General features: G+C 35.9%; 1 protein-coding gene across 2 annotated transcripts in view; it reads left to right on the top strand.

Annotated features, from left to right (window-relative positions):
* TMTC2 (transmembrane O-mannosyltransferase targeting cadherins 2) overlaps positions 1–12,715 on the top strand; it is a 233,768-nt gene that overhangs the window by 176,106 nt on the left and 44,947 nt on the right. For both annotated transcript variants that reach the window (XM_005519400.3, XM_088055777.1), the window contains exon 8: positions 396–517. In XM_005519400.3, coding sequence (XP_005519457.1) covers positions 396–517 — 122 coding nt within the window. The remainder of the gene's footprint in view (positions 1–395; positions 518–12,715) is intronic.

Raw genomic sequence — 12,715 nt, 5'->3', positions numbered from 1 at the left:
GTTATTGTGGTTAAATGCAAACATTTTCCATGTTCTCCCTGCTTTTCCATGTTTTGCAATGTAGAGTGATGGAGGAGAAGTAGATAAGGTAAAATTTCTGCTACTTTGAGACTTTTGACTAAAGCTTACCACGTGGTTCTCTCTCTAGCAATTCTGTTCCAACACTAGTTTTCGTCTCAGCTATGCTATTCCAGCCCTAATAAAGCCTTAACTTAATCGCCTCACTCAAGTGTCTGCAAGGCCTTTTGTGTGTGGGTGTGGTTGCAAGTGTTCAAATCACTTCATGATTTTCTAGATCTCTGCACATTTAAAACATAGAAAATTATGAGATAAACAAATTATGGAAGACTTGAGAAATACGTGTTATTCTCACTAGCGTTTGTTTGATCCTGCAGGAGAAGCCTACATGAGAATGAGCCGGCTGCCCGAAGCAGAGCACTGGTATGTGGAGTCACTGCGATCCAAGAGCGACCACATCCCAGCCCATCTCACCTATGGAAAACTGCTGGCTCTGACGGTGAGTTTATTATTATATACTCCTGGGAAGTGGTCTCAGGTCCTTTGTGTAGTTTAGGTAAAGGGATAGATGGGAAGGCTTTGGCCTGAAAATTGCTTTTTGCCTTATTTGTCACAGTGTTTCAGTTACTTCTTCTAATTAAAGACTTAGTATTTTTTTGTTGGTTTTTTTTGGTTTTTTTTGTGAGACGTTGCATCTATTCTTGAGGTAGTACCAACTCTGTGCTGGGAAAGAAAACAATTATAATGGCACAGGAACTTTGTAATGCACAGTAAGAAGTTCTCTTGATAAAGCCTTTGTTATAAGTTCTTTGGATAATAAGTATTGGAATTAATTCTGTAATATATTCAGTGTTTGACTCAGGGTTGTTGGAGCAGCATATGGCTGGGTGTCACCTATACTTTGTCAATAGCATCTCATGCTTTGAATTTACATTCTTTAGGGGTATCTCTTTGAGCATGTGAAAGAACTGCTCAACTACTAAGAGCGAGTTCTAAAAAATCAGAAGAGTTGGACTTCCTTATTTCTGTAAAATTTACTTAAGTTTTGACTGCAGGTGCGCCTGTAGCTCCAGGTAAACTAACCCCATATCATCGTTATAGCAAAGTGCCAATCCCTCCTTGATGTTCGCACATTTTGAAGATGAAAATGGATTTCCATTTTATTAATTTAAATAATTCTGTTTTAAAACTGCCTTTCATTTGTTATTAGTTTCTCATTCCCATTTTTCTTTCATTTTTATCTATTCTTCATTTACTTTCATTGTTTACCTTAGTGGGTTCATATTTGCTTTCTGTGCACTAATGACACACTTCTGTATGGTTCTTGAGTTGTTGTGCCTCAGTCTGAATATTCCTCAGCTGAAAGTTCCTCAGCTTTTCACTTGGTGATAAGCTTTTTCTATAGTCTTGATTGTGCTGTCCAATCTTCAAGCAAAAGATGTCTTTTATCCAGTGGAAAACAACAGTTCATGATTAATTTCAGGAGATCATTTACTGTTAGTATTTGAATTTGGAAAAGGGGAAGGAAATACAACAAAAGTTTTCTGTATGAGTAACAGTTGAAGACTTAAAAATCGGCCTGTGTTAATGTTAATTGCAGAGTTTTATTAAAAGCTGCCTAGAAGGGAAGGTTTTAACTTGCAATGAAGTCAAGGTGGTAGTGTTATATCTACACTGCCTGTCAGTTTCACATCCTGGAAAGGATTTTTTTTTTTTTAACAATGTCCAGTTACTGTTAAAATTGCTGGGATATTAACAAATATATGCACCCACTATTTGCCTTCTTCTAGAATAGAACTACAAATAGGTTGTACAGGAAAATTGCTGTATTTACCTTGCTTTTCTAGCAGATATCTTGTACCTAGGAATAATAGCAGAAACTCAGTGTTACCAGCTTCTTCTTAGCAGATCTTTGACACAAAAGTGCTAATTTATTGGAATTGCTGTGGGAAAGTGTTGTGGTTTAGGAATAGTACTTCCCAATTCAGTGTTCCCACTGTAACACTCTAAACCACACGTTGCTCTCTCGCTACTCCCTGTCCCTCCCGCTGCAGCAGGCTGGAGAGGAGAATTGGAGGCACAAAAGGTAAAGATCATGGGCTGAAATAAGAACAACCTACTGCAAACAGTAATAAAATAAGAAAACAAACAGTAAGAGCAACGATATTAATAACAAAGTGTACGAGAGAGGCGAACTATTCATGTGGGAATGCTCACAACATAGAAACCCTCAGCAATATCCAACCCTGCCACCATGCTCCTTGATCCAGAAGTGACCCCTCTCCCGCTTTCCTGGAGGGGGAGGTGGTATAGAACAACCTCTGGGTCCTGGCCATGCCTCCTCTGGCTACAGCAAAAATTAACCCTATCCTGGCCAGAGCCAGGACAGGAAGTAAAGAGTTTTCTTAATAAAATCCAAATTTTTGTTTGTTTGATTTTTTTTGTTACACACACACACTCCTACCCCAATACTCCTCTGGTTAATTTTTTTGACTGCTGAGTGTGTGAAATATGAGATCTGTTAGGGAAAGTCTTGCAGTAGTTCTGGGAAACAAGGTCTCACAGTTTTCTTCAAAATAACAAAATCCCCAAATCCCAGAAGCATCCAAACATTGTGAGCCACTAATTTTTTTTTTTAAATTCTGTCCCCTTATTATGAAAGTGCAGGAATAGGATTAAAATTTAGTGTTATTATGCCAACTTTTAGAAGGAGGCAATGAAAAATCTGCAAGAGTCCTTATAGTAGAATTGAACTGTTTACTTTTCTCTGGGGATATAAATGGAAGATATGTGTGGGGTGGATTGTGCCTTGAGCATCTGAGCTGTGTTTGTGGAATGATGTGTCTGAGCAAGGAGAAGATTTGTATACAGCTTTCAACACTGAATACTGCACTATGATAGGCAGTAAAATACCTTTCCTTTCTCAACACACACTTGCTTTCCTATACTTGTTCTGTACCATAACTGTAATCTGTTCTCCTCACATTTATTTGTTATTATCTCTTGACACTTTTTTCTTTATTACTGTTGCTTCTCATATTCATGGCAATATGTACAGATAGGGTTGATGTCCATTCTGTTGACAGCAGTATAAGCTGAAAAGATGGTGCTGATGTCCTGTTGACTTTTAGAATTTCATAAACATATAGCAAGAAACATTATGATGAGAAAATATTTACAGATGGGCACAACATTTTTCTGATGGTTACTTCATTAATGAAAAATAAAAGTTCCTTTATCTTTGATCTGTTGAAATTATTTTGCATTAATTCTAATTAGTTCTTTGAGCTACAGGTCTGAAAAAATATTCAACAGAAAAATGGATTAAGAGATTTGGCAGTAAAATATGTGGGGTTTGTCTCCATTTTGGTCACTTAATCAGTGTTGCAGGTTACTGTCTGCTAAGTGATTCACAAAATGCATTTTGTCTACTTCCTGGTGTACTGAACTTGTGCTAGTATTAGTTCCCATTGCAAATATATAGTTGCTGTAACTGACATGCTTCCTGGAAGTCTTCATAAACTTCATTGGGATTTGGATTAGAGCTGCTCCCTTTGGCATAGTTATTTCAGCCCAACCCCAACTTGAGGTACCACTGTGACTTATTCTTCCGTTACACTTTGCTACCTGGGTTAGTGGTAATTGTCTTACAGCCTGTAAATTTAGAAAAGAGAAAAGCCTTCTTCAGTTAGTTTCTGGATGTTGGAGAAGAGATGTGTTAGAGGCTTCTTTGCTGTCATCTATTGGAATCAAACCTTTGAACTTTTTACAAACCTGTTTCTGAATATAAGTGCTGAGACAAAACTGTTAATAACAGTTCTCTGTGTCTTTTCTAGGAGAGAAATGTGAGATCACTGATGAAGTGAAGGGCGGATGTAGGTGCTAATATAGATAGAAATTTTTCTGGCAGTGAAATTGGGGGTGTAAGGGAAGAGAGGAGGTAATTTCCAGACAAGTTCCTAAATTCCAGCCAAAGGCAGTTCTAATAGAAAACCCCCAGCAGTAAAGTCAGACCTGTAAAGTTCACAAATTCAGCTATGTTTTACTTCTTTGCTTTAATTCCAATGAAGTGGATTAATTTTAACCTCAGTTTTTCTGCCTTCTCAAGTCTGCTGCCAGTATTAATGCTTACTGAAAGCAGGATCACATAGAGTCAGAGAATCATTTAGGCTGGAAAAGACACAAGTAATACTCAAATGGACTTGGGCAAGTTTCTGTATACGTAGGAAAAAAACAGACCAGCTTAAGGGCTCCAGAGGAATAGCTAATGAATTTACAGTCTTGTTGCCTAACATCATAAGTCACAAGAATTTCCTAGCTCCTATATTAGTTCATGTTATATGTTTATATCTAAGAATTACAGCTCACTAAGCTACAATTTTCTTGAAAATATGTTAGGACAGCATAATTTAGTGGTTGAAAATCATGATTAGTAGCTCAGTTACTAGAATAACTGGAAAATAGCCAGTTGTCTGGGGCTTAGGTTTGTCCTTTTTTTATATTTTGGAAAGGACATGTAGCTGTTTAGAACTGTAGTACTTTAGCATTACGTGCTTTTTCATACCTTTAACTTGTTAAGCTGCTTAAATCGCTTGAGGAATTTGTTTTTCAATGTGATATGTTAGTTGACATAGCCAATCTTCTGGTAGCTTTGTACCACACCATCTGAGCCTCATCCCTTGCTTAGGTAATTTATTTCTACATTGTAAAGAAAAGCATAATTTTTTGAAAGGCTTTTAAATTGCAAGGCTCCCAGCTTTAGGATAAAAATGAGTCTGTCAAAAATGACAGTGCCAGGTGATGCCTTGAGCATGTACTGTAATTCATTTTCCATTATATGAGCAGACCTTCTAGAAGAGAAGGTATTGGCTGTCATGCTAAAAAAATCATTTGCAAGTAAGGGTTTTAATTTTTTTTTCTTCCTCGCATTTCAGTAATCCTAAAGAGAAGACTAAGAAATCCTCCCTCCTAATGTCTGGCCTCTCTGCCATCAGTCAGTGTTTGGTTGTTACAGTAGCATGCTACTCTGAGATGCTTTACTTCAATTGGAAAGAAATGTTTTTAAGTTTTGTTTTATCTCTTTTGAGTGGAGCCCACAAATGACCCTGCATAGTCTGCAGCAGTAGCTCTAATTGCTAAAGTACTTAGGGACAGCGTCATATTGTAATATTTAGTGTGCTGCATCTAGGAATTACAGGCTTTGCTTTATTTCTCTGGAAAAAATTGCACAGTGTTTTCTTGCATTTTACATGGCTCCACACAGTGCTGTTAATCTCTTATTTTTTACTGGCTTGGAAAATCACCCGAAGTGCTGTAAGAAAAATTTACTTTGTCTTGTAAAATTTTGGTACCGGAGCTCCAACTATTCAGCAATAATCATCCTAGAAGATTCCCTATAATATAACATATTTGATTTTAAAATGTTTTCTTTAAAGGGGATTGGGAAAAAGGCAGTTATAGACTTGATAGAGAAAGGCAGTGTTTTGGATTAGTATAAAAGTAGCAGGATTGTGACATTCAAGTATCAACATTGAAGTTCAGTACTTTTCTGAAGTTTTGAGATAATTGCTTCTCAGTGAGTGACCATATTTTTGCCTGCAGTTGATTGTTGCTTATGCTTCTGACAAACAGAAGACGTGAGGTATCCTGCCATTTTTGGTCAGTTCTGAAATTACTCAGTGTTGCTATCAAATACCCTACTGTATTCAGTAATTGGTGTAGTGCTTGACTGTCGTCTCAAAATAAATATAAATAAATGGCAACATAGAAATAAATGGAAGATAGGAAGAATAGAAAAGAAAGGGACAGCAGGGGAAAGGGAGAATGGTGTACAATGAATAGACTAATTCAACATTTACTATTTCTGTAATTACTTGCTGCTGGTGTTTCAGCACAGAAAGGAAATTTGCATTTCTGTTGGAAAAATCTCATATTGTCATCTTTAATGCCGCTGGTTCATTGCTACTTTCTTTTCTGTCTCTCTAGATCTACACAAATAGGAAGAAAGCAGGAATGAGGGAGAACAGTCATGATGTCAAAAGAATTGTGACTGTCTTTAAGATACAGAAATTGAAATGCTCTATGTTAAATCTAGTCATGATCTTCTAGAATGGCTTCTTCTTTTAGTAATCAACTCCTTTAAAGCAAACAAAAATATTTTCAGTAATACTTAGGGGACCAATAATTGCCTACACATAGAAGAATCTTTAATTAGTGAACAGGCATTTTCTGAACAGGTCAATTTAATTAGATCAGCAAAGCTCTTAGGTATTTCATTTTGGGAAACTATATCCCTTGGCTATTAGTACTGCTTCTAGGAAGATTTTTTTTTTAAATGAAAATTGGAAATTTCAGCTAAAGTCACATCATGACAATATAAAATTGACACTGAATCCACGAGAATGCCTTGCCTAGGAAATCAAGTTAAGCCAAGCAATAGACACTACTGCTTTTCTGTCTTGTAGTCAGTTTGTCATTGGAGTCTGGCACAGACACTATAAGCTTTCTTGACACTTGAAATCTCTTGAGGGTTGTAATCAATACATGCACAGTTTGTACTTAGTTCTGAGTTTGCAAAATGAGAGTTATTTTCATTTTTGTTCCCAGCTTACAAGCAATTCACTTGCAGGGGCTAGAAGGAAGGGGTTTCCCTCTTCAATGGGGAAAATCAGGTTCACTGACTTCAGAAATGTGAGCCCTTTTTTAAAGGTTTGGTTGTCTTGTGGATCTGGAGCTTTCACACCTCCAGTCTGAATGACAGGATTTCCGAACTACAGAAATTTCAATAGCTGACATCTATATTGAGTTTGCATTTCTTCAGAGGCTGGCTGCATTCCATAAGTATTGCATCCATAGATATTCTTTCCAGTCCCCTTAGGACATGAGTTTGGCTGCATGCCAGTTGTAACAGAATTAATTGTAAAGCAGAATATTTTCATTTAAATATAGCATATCTGTCTAGTTCATAAATGTCTCTGGAACAGGTATTTAGGCACATAGCCCCTCACTAACCTCCTTTAGGGAATCTCATCTTTGGTATCGTGTTTCTGACTTCCTGTAGACAGGAAAGGGGGAGCCCTAAACTTCTCACTTCACTCAACATAAGTTTAAAGCTTGTTAGAGAGAACATCACTGATACAGGATGAACTGCTTTCATGAAAGAATCACAGACAGTTTTGGGTTTGGAAGCAACCTTAAAGATCTAACCCACCAAAAGAGAGATCTTTTTTGTTTTATTACATGATTAGATATAGCTGCTGTAGTTACTCTGTGCATAGTAATTTGGTCACTAATTGTGGAAAAATAGGCCAGATTTAGCTTAGAAGAAATTCATAGGACTCAGTGAAAGCAGCGTGATACTGAATTTATATTCTACTGACTGGCCAGTGAAATATGAGTAGATATTAATTCACTTCTTTATCAGAAAATATAAAATGTGGTTTAAGACTAAACAGAAAAGAAAGGGACTAACCTGGAAATTTACTTCACATTTCAGTACATATTTTTGGTACAAAATGGTCAAAGCTTAATGACTGAAGTGAACATTTCAATAGGGTTCTAGACAGTAAATAAATCATAAGGTATAGAATGAAATCCATTCTTTAAATGTTTACTTAAGACTTTACACAATATTTCTTGGTTTCAACAGTGATGTAAGGAGGTAAATTCCTTCTAGACTTCAAGCTATCCCAAAAGAAAGACTAAAAATAAGATACATCATTAAAAAAAAAACACCAAACAAAAAATCCCACCACAACAGAACAACAAAAAAAAACCTCCAAGGGGAAAAAAAATTATGCCTACATTTCTTTTCTATATTGTTTTGAATACTTTATTAGAACAAGAATGATTTTGTTGATAGGGGACACATAAACTGAAAAAAATGGAAGTCAAATAGCTTTAATATATTATTGATTCATTTGACACATAATACTTGAAAAAAGTATCACCCTAATATTGTCTCAGACATGTCCCAAGTCAGTAAGTTTTAAGCTGGAATAGGCACTGCTTCAATCTCAACTCTATGGTTATCATGCCTTTAATTGCCACTGTAGATACACACTCAAGAGCACAGTATATTATTATTCTCTCAATTAACCTTGGCTCTTGGAAGAATCACACTGACTTCAGCAGTATTTCAGTGAAAATAGCAGATGGATTTTTACTCAACAAAATTCTGCATCTGTTTGAAGGAGGACTAATGTTATATATTAAGATGTAAGTGAACCACTTAAGGTACAAATAGAGGATTAAACTAAAAGAAGAGGTTGGATTTTATTGATTCTACCAAGGTTTATTTCCAAAGGGAACTACGTTATGTACTGGGTTTTGCAGAAAGTATGCAATGTACTGAATTGTGCATGTGAGGACCCTGGTCCAGTGAAATGACTGGGAAGGAGAATGTTAGTCATGACCTCAGTGACAAAGTTATGTGGATATGTCACAACAATGAGAAAGTTGCTTCACATTTATTATAAAGTTTAATGTATGTTGAATTACCTTGACTTGGTAGATAAAGATTTATAGTGTAATTTCCTCCAGAGTAATCCAATTCATGCTTCCATACACTGAGATGGCTTCTCTGCCATGTTTGATTATTATTATTTTATTTCAATAAAGATGAGATGAAAAGGCAAAATTTGTCTTTTTAATGCACAGGAAGTATAGAAACAGAGATAAATTTTAAACCTTTGATATTAAAAATCTGGGTCCTCTATATTTCACTTGGTCTAGCATTTCCTATACAAATTATGGTATAAGATATTTATATTGTAATTCAGAGTGAAGAGGGAAGAGTTGTAGAAATAACAGCAAAATGAAGGAAGAAAGAAGAATTTCTTTAGCTACCAAATACTAGATACTAAAGTTCTTTTTGAACTACTAATATTTAGAGCTGGGGTGGAGAGCTTGCCTGTGTCAATGACATCATTGTAAGCTGCAATTCCATAGTTCCTCTTTCATTAGTCCAGCTAAGTAAAAGCTTTTGAAGAATTTATTACTCATTTACTCAGTATCACACCATTTAAGTTGTGTTGTGCCTCACAACTTTTGTGAGGGAAAAGGAATTGGTTGTGAAACAGGATATGTAGATCTGCAATTACTTATGGAAACATGAAAAGGAAGTCACATGTTCATTTCAAACTTTTTTACTATCACTGAATAGTCTGTGACTTTAAAGTGTTCTAGAGAGGAGGAAGAAAAACATGTAACATAATATTTGGTTTTCTCTATTCAGTGTGCACATTTTAATCAAACTTCCGTTAATAAATCTTTTCATAATTCAATCTGTTTTATTAAAACTGTGAATGCTTGCCAAAAAAAGAAAAAAGAACAGATGTAGAGAATGACAGTTAACTGCATTTGTGGCATAAATTAAGTTATTTATGCAATCACATTATTACCTGTTAAAGTTGGTAAAACTGTATTGAAGAATGAAGTCTGTGTCCTACTGGTGATCCCCCGTAACTTTTGAAGAATGATGAATGTTTATGACATATAAAGTTGGTTCAAATTGCAGAGACCACCTAATTTGTTGAACCACCTTACTGGTTGCCACTGTGTCATCATAGTTTCCACAGGAGGGTTATTCAGAGCTGCTCAGCTGTATTAGTCTTTTCCAGTTTTACTACCATTGCAGGGTCCCTGGGCCTCCAGCAGCCTCAAGTACAACAGCTGCCTCAACATGAATTTGGCACAATTTACCAGAAAACTGAGGAAAAAGAAATTGGGGTGGATACCGAAATGCTAGTTTTATCCTCAGCTTTTTAATATTTTAAGGATAAATACAGTCTTTTACTAATGTGTGAACTGCCCTTAGTTGGCTCTCTTTCATTTGTTCTGGTGATCTAACAGTCATTTATATTTAATTTGTATGAAAGCCCAGATAAGTTGTATGTTTGACCATATTAGCAAGCACAGATACATTGATTTGGTCTCTAGGGAAGAAGCAACCATCCAAAAAAACCCTCTTGCAGTCAATTGCAAAGAACTTGTTTTAAAAATCAAGCTTCTGAAATAATATTTAAACAATTAACAGTTTGTCTTCAAAAACTGCAAGCACCCAGCCATTCTGATTTAGAGTCTGCATGATTTGTGGAGAGAGAGGTATTTCTGAAAACCAGGAGGACTTATGTGTTATGTTGTAAGAGCCCTGTTTTACTTACCTGCACTTTTAAAACTTTTTTTTTCCCTTTTTAAATTTGTTGGTGTTGCTGGAAGATGGTAATCAGAGGCAAAAAATGTTTGTTTGGGCATGAGACAGGGGAGAGGGCGACTGATGTTCTCTTTATTAATGGAAAACTCTGGGAAGTTTGTCCTTATTATATGCTTTAGGTCCAGATCTGGTAAGGCAAATATCAGCCAGTCTTTCAAATCAATTATTAAAGTGTCTTCATAATGTTCAAGTTCTTCAGCAAGGAGATTGACATTGATTGTTTTATGATGTCTTGTTAGTCTCTGCACTGAAAAGCCATAAATATGCCAGTGCATCTGTGCAGAGGATCTCCATTAGGGTTTGGGCTGGGACCACCCACTCATTTCTCCTGAGCTGTCATATAGCACCTTTTCATTAGCCACTGACCTGGACTGAATGTAAACTTGTGACCAGGAGGAGAAAGTTATTTTATATCCCATTATTAATCTTCAGGGCTGTCAAGTATTTTCATTAAAATTTATGAATAACTTCTTTATCCTTAAAAAAAGTCCGCTATCATGTGGTTGTAAACTTAGAGTTTTTTGCTTTGTAAAATTGCCAGGGTATGTCATTGTGCATATACGACTGCAAACCCTGCTGCTAGAAATTGGGAGGTTTCCAGTAGCTCTCAATTCCTGTGTTTGTATGGGTCAATACACGTAACAGTGAGCATGCACACCAAATAGCTTCCTGCCCCAAATCAGTATTTTTCAGCTGTTAAAACAATTAGTTGGATTTTCTTTAAGAGTTATAATTTCATTCTTTTATACCATTTGTTTTATTTAATGCTGAGAAATGTGGGAAAGGGACAATGACAGGATTACTGTCAAATAAACTGCACAGTGTCTGCATTCTGTTGGATAGTTAAGATGTATATTGGATAATTGAAAAAAGGTTGATAAAAACTAAGTTTTAATCGTGAAATAGCCTGATTCTGTCAAGTGGTTGTATTTTACATATTTTGACACAAAAAATGGTGTATATTAAATCTATGCTGAGGTATTGACATTTTAGCAGTAGACTGCATTAAGCAGAACATTTTAGTGGTGTTGTGCAAGGTTCCTCACCATGCCAGTCTACAAGAAAACACTTTTACTCATTTTTTAAAATAGTTTTTGACAAATGTATATAAATTAAATTGATGGCCAACATGAACAGATGGAACTTCGCTGATTATTTTTAATCAGAGGACTTTATGTCTTGGCTGATATAATTAAAGATTTTTCTCCCCTTTATCTGTGAAATGACCATTTGAGCCTGTAAATAGCACAGTACTTTTGATGTTATGTATGCTGGCACCTGTCATCATTGTGTATTGTAGGTCTCCTGACTAGCCCGAACTTGAGTGCAGCATGCCATTTGGAAAGTGCCAAAAAGAGTAGAGCAGTCATGTATTTTTGGTGATTCCAGTAAATAAAAATTAATCATGTTTGACAAATGTTTGTGGCCTTATAGTTCTGTCCATAGAAGCTACAATTTTGTGACTGTATTCAATGAACTGTGCTTTGATGTTCTAGAAATAGACACAGAGTGCAAACAGCTAAAACTAATTATGTGACTCTGTTAAAAAAGGCAATTATGCAAAATCTGTAGATGTTCATTCTGTCAGTGTTCATGATACATATGCTTAGTGCCTTGCATTTTGAAGCCTTGATGCTAGACTTAGAAAAGCCATTGTAACTTTCAGCAGACCACAATTACCAGCCTCAGATTTAATGTGCAAATGTGAGTGTTTGATTATCACCTCATCCTGCCAATTGTTTTAATTGATGATTATTTTCTTATTCATTTTTTGTTCTTAACTATACTTACATGCTATTTAAAAAAAATGGTGTTTTAGATATACATACATATATACATACATACATATACATACACATACATATATATATACATATGTATATATATGTATGTCTTTACTCCACTAGTAAAAGAAGAAAAATCAGTCTGGGCTACCTGTCGTATGTTTTTTTGGTTTGGGCTTTTTTGTTTGTGGGTTTGTTGTTTAGTTGTTTGGGTTTTTTAATAAAGCAGGATGAACCACTGCAGTATAAGATAGTGTACTCTATCATGTAGTTGTACCGTTTGGTTGGTAGGAATCTTGTGCCATGAGGACTTGGCTGTAAGGAATACGGCTTTACCAAAGAAAGTTTACAATATAATAAGGCTGAATTGTTATCTCCAATGAACATTCATTTTGTGAAACTGGAATCCTGTAAATGTTAAGCCTGCTCGTATCTCTTCCAGGATGATCTCTTGAAATGTGGCCTCTGCTGGTTTTGGTGGAACCTGGTCTTCATGCAGTTCTTGGTCTGCTGCACAACTTCCTTCACTCTATTTTATTATCTCTAAGACAATTTCCCTGAGGGAAATACTGAGAATCTAAAGCAGCTGTAATCATGAGCAGACCTCTTTGTTATTCCTGTGTTAACTTGTGGGATAGTGCAGGATGTGTGCCATGTCTGTTTCCAAACCACAGAACTTGAGAAAGCCTATATGGCTGTA

Source organism: Pseudopodoces humilis, chromosome 5, assembly GCF_049639895.1.
Source record: "Pseudopodoces humilis isolate 2021_Gansu_Grassland_sample_001 chromosome 5, ASM4963989v1, whole genome shotgun sequence".
Classification (NCBI taxonomy): Eukaryota; Metazoa; Chordata; class Aves; order Passeriformes; family Paridae; genus Pseudopodoces; species Pseudopodoces humilis.
The sequence above is the reverse complement of the archived record's forward strand: the minus strand, read 5'-3'. Positions and strand labels throughout refer to the sequence as shown.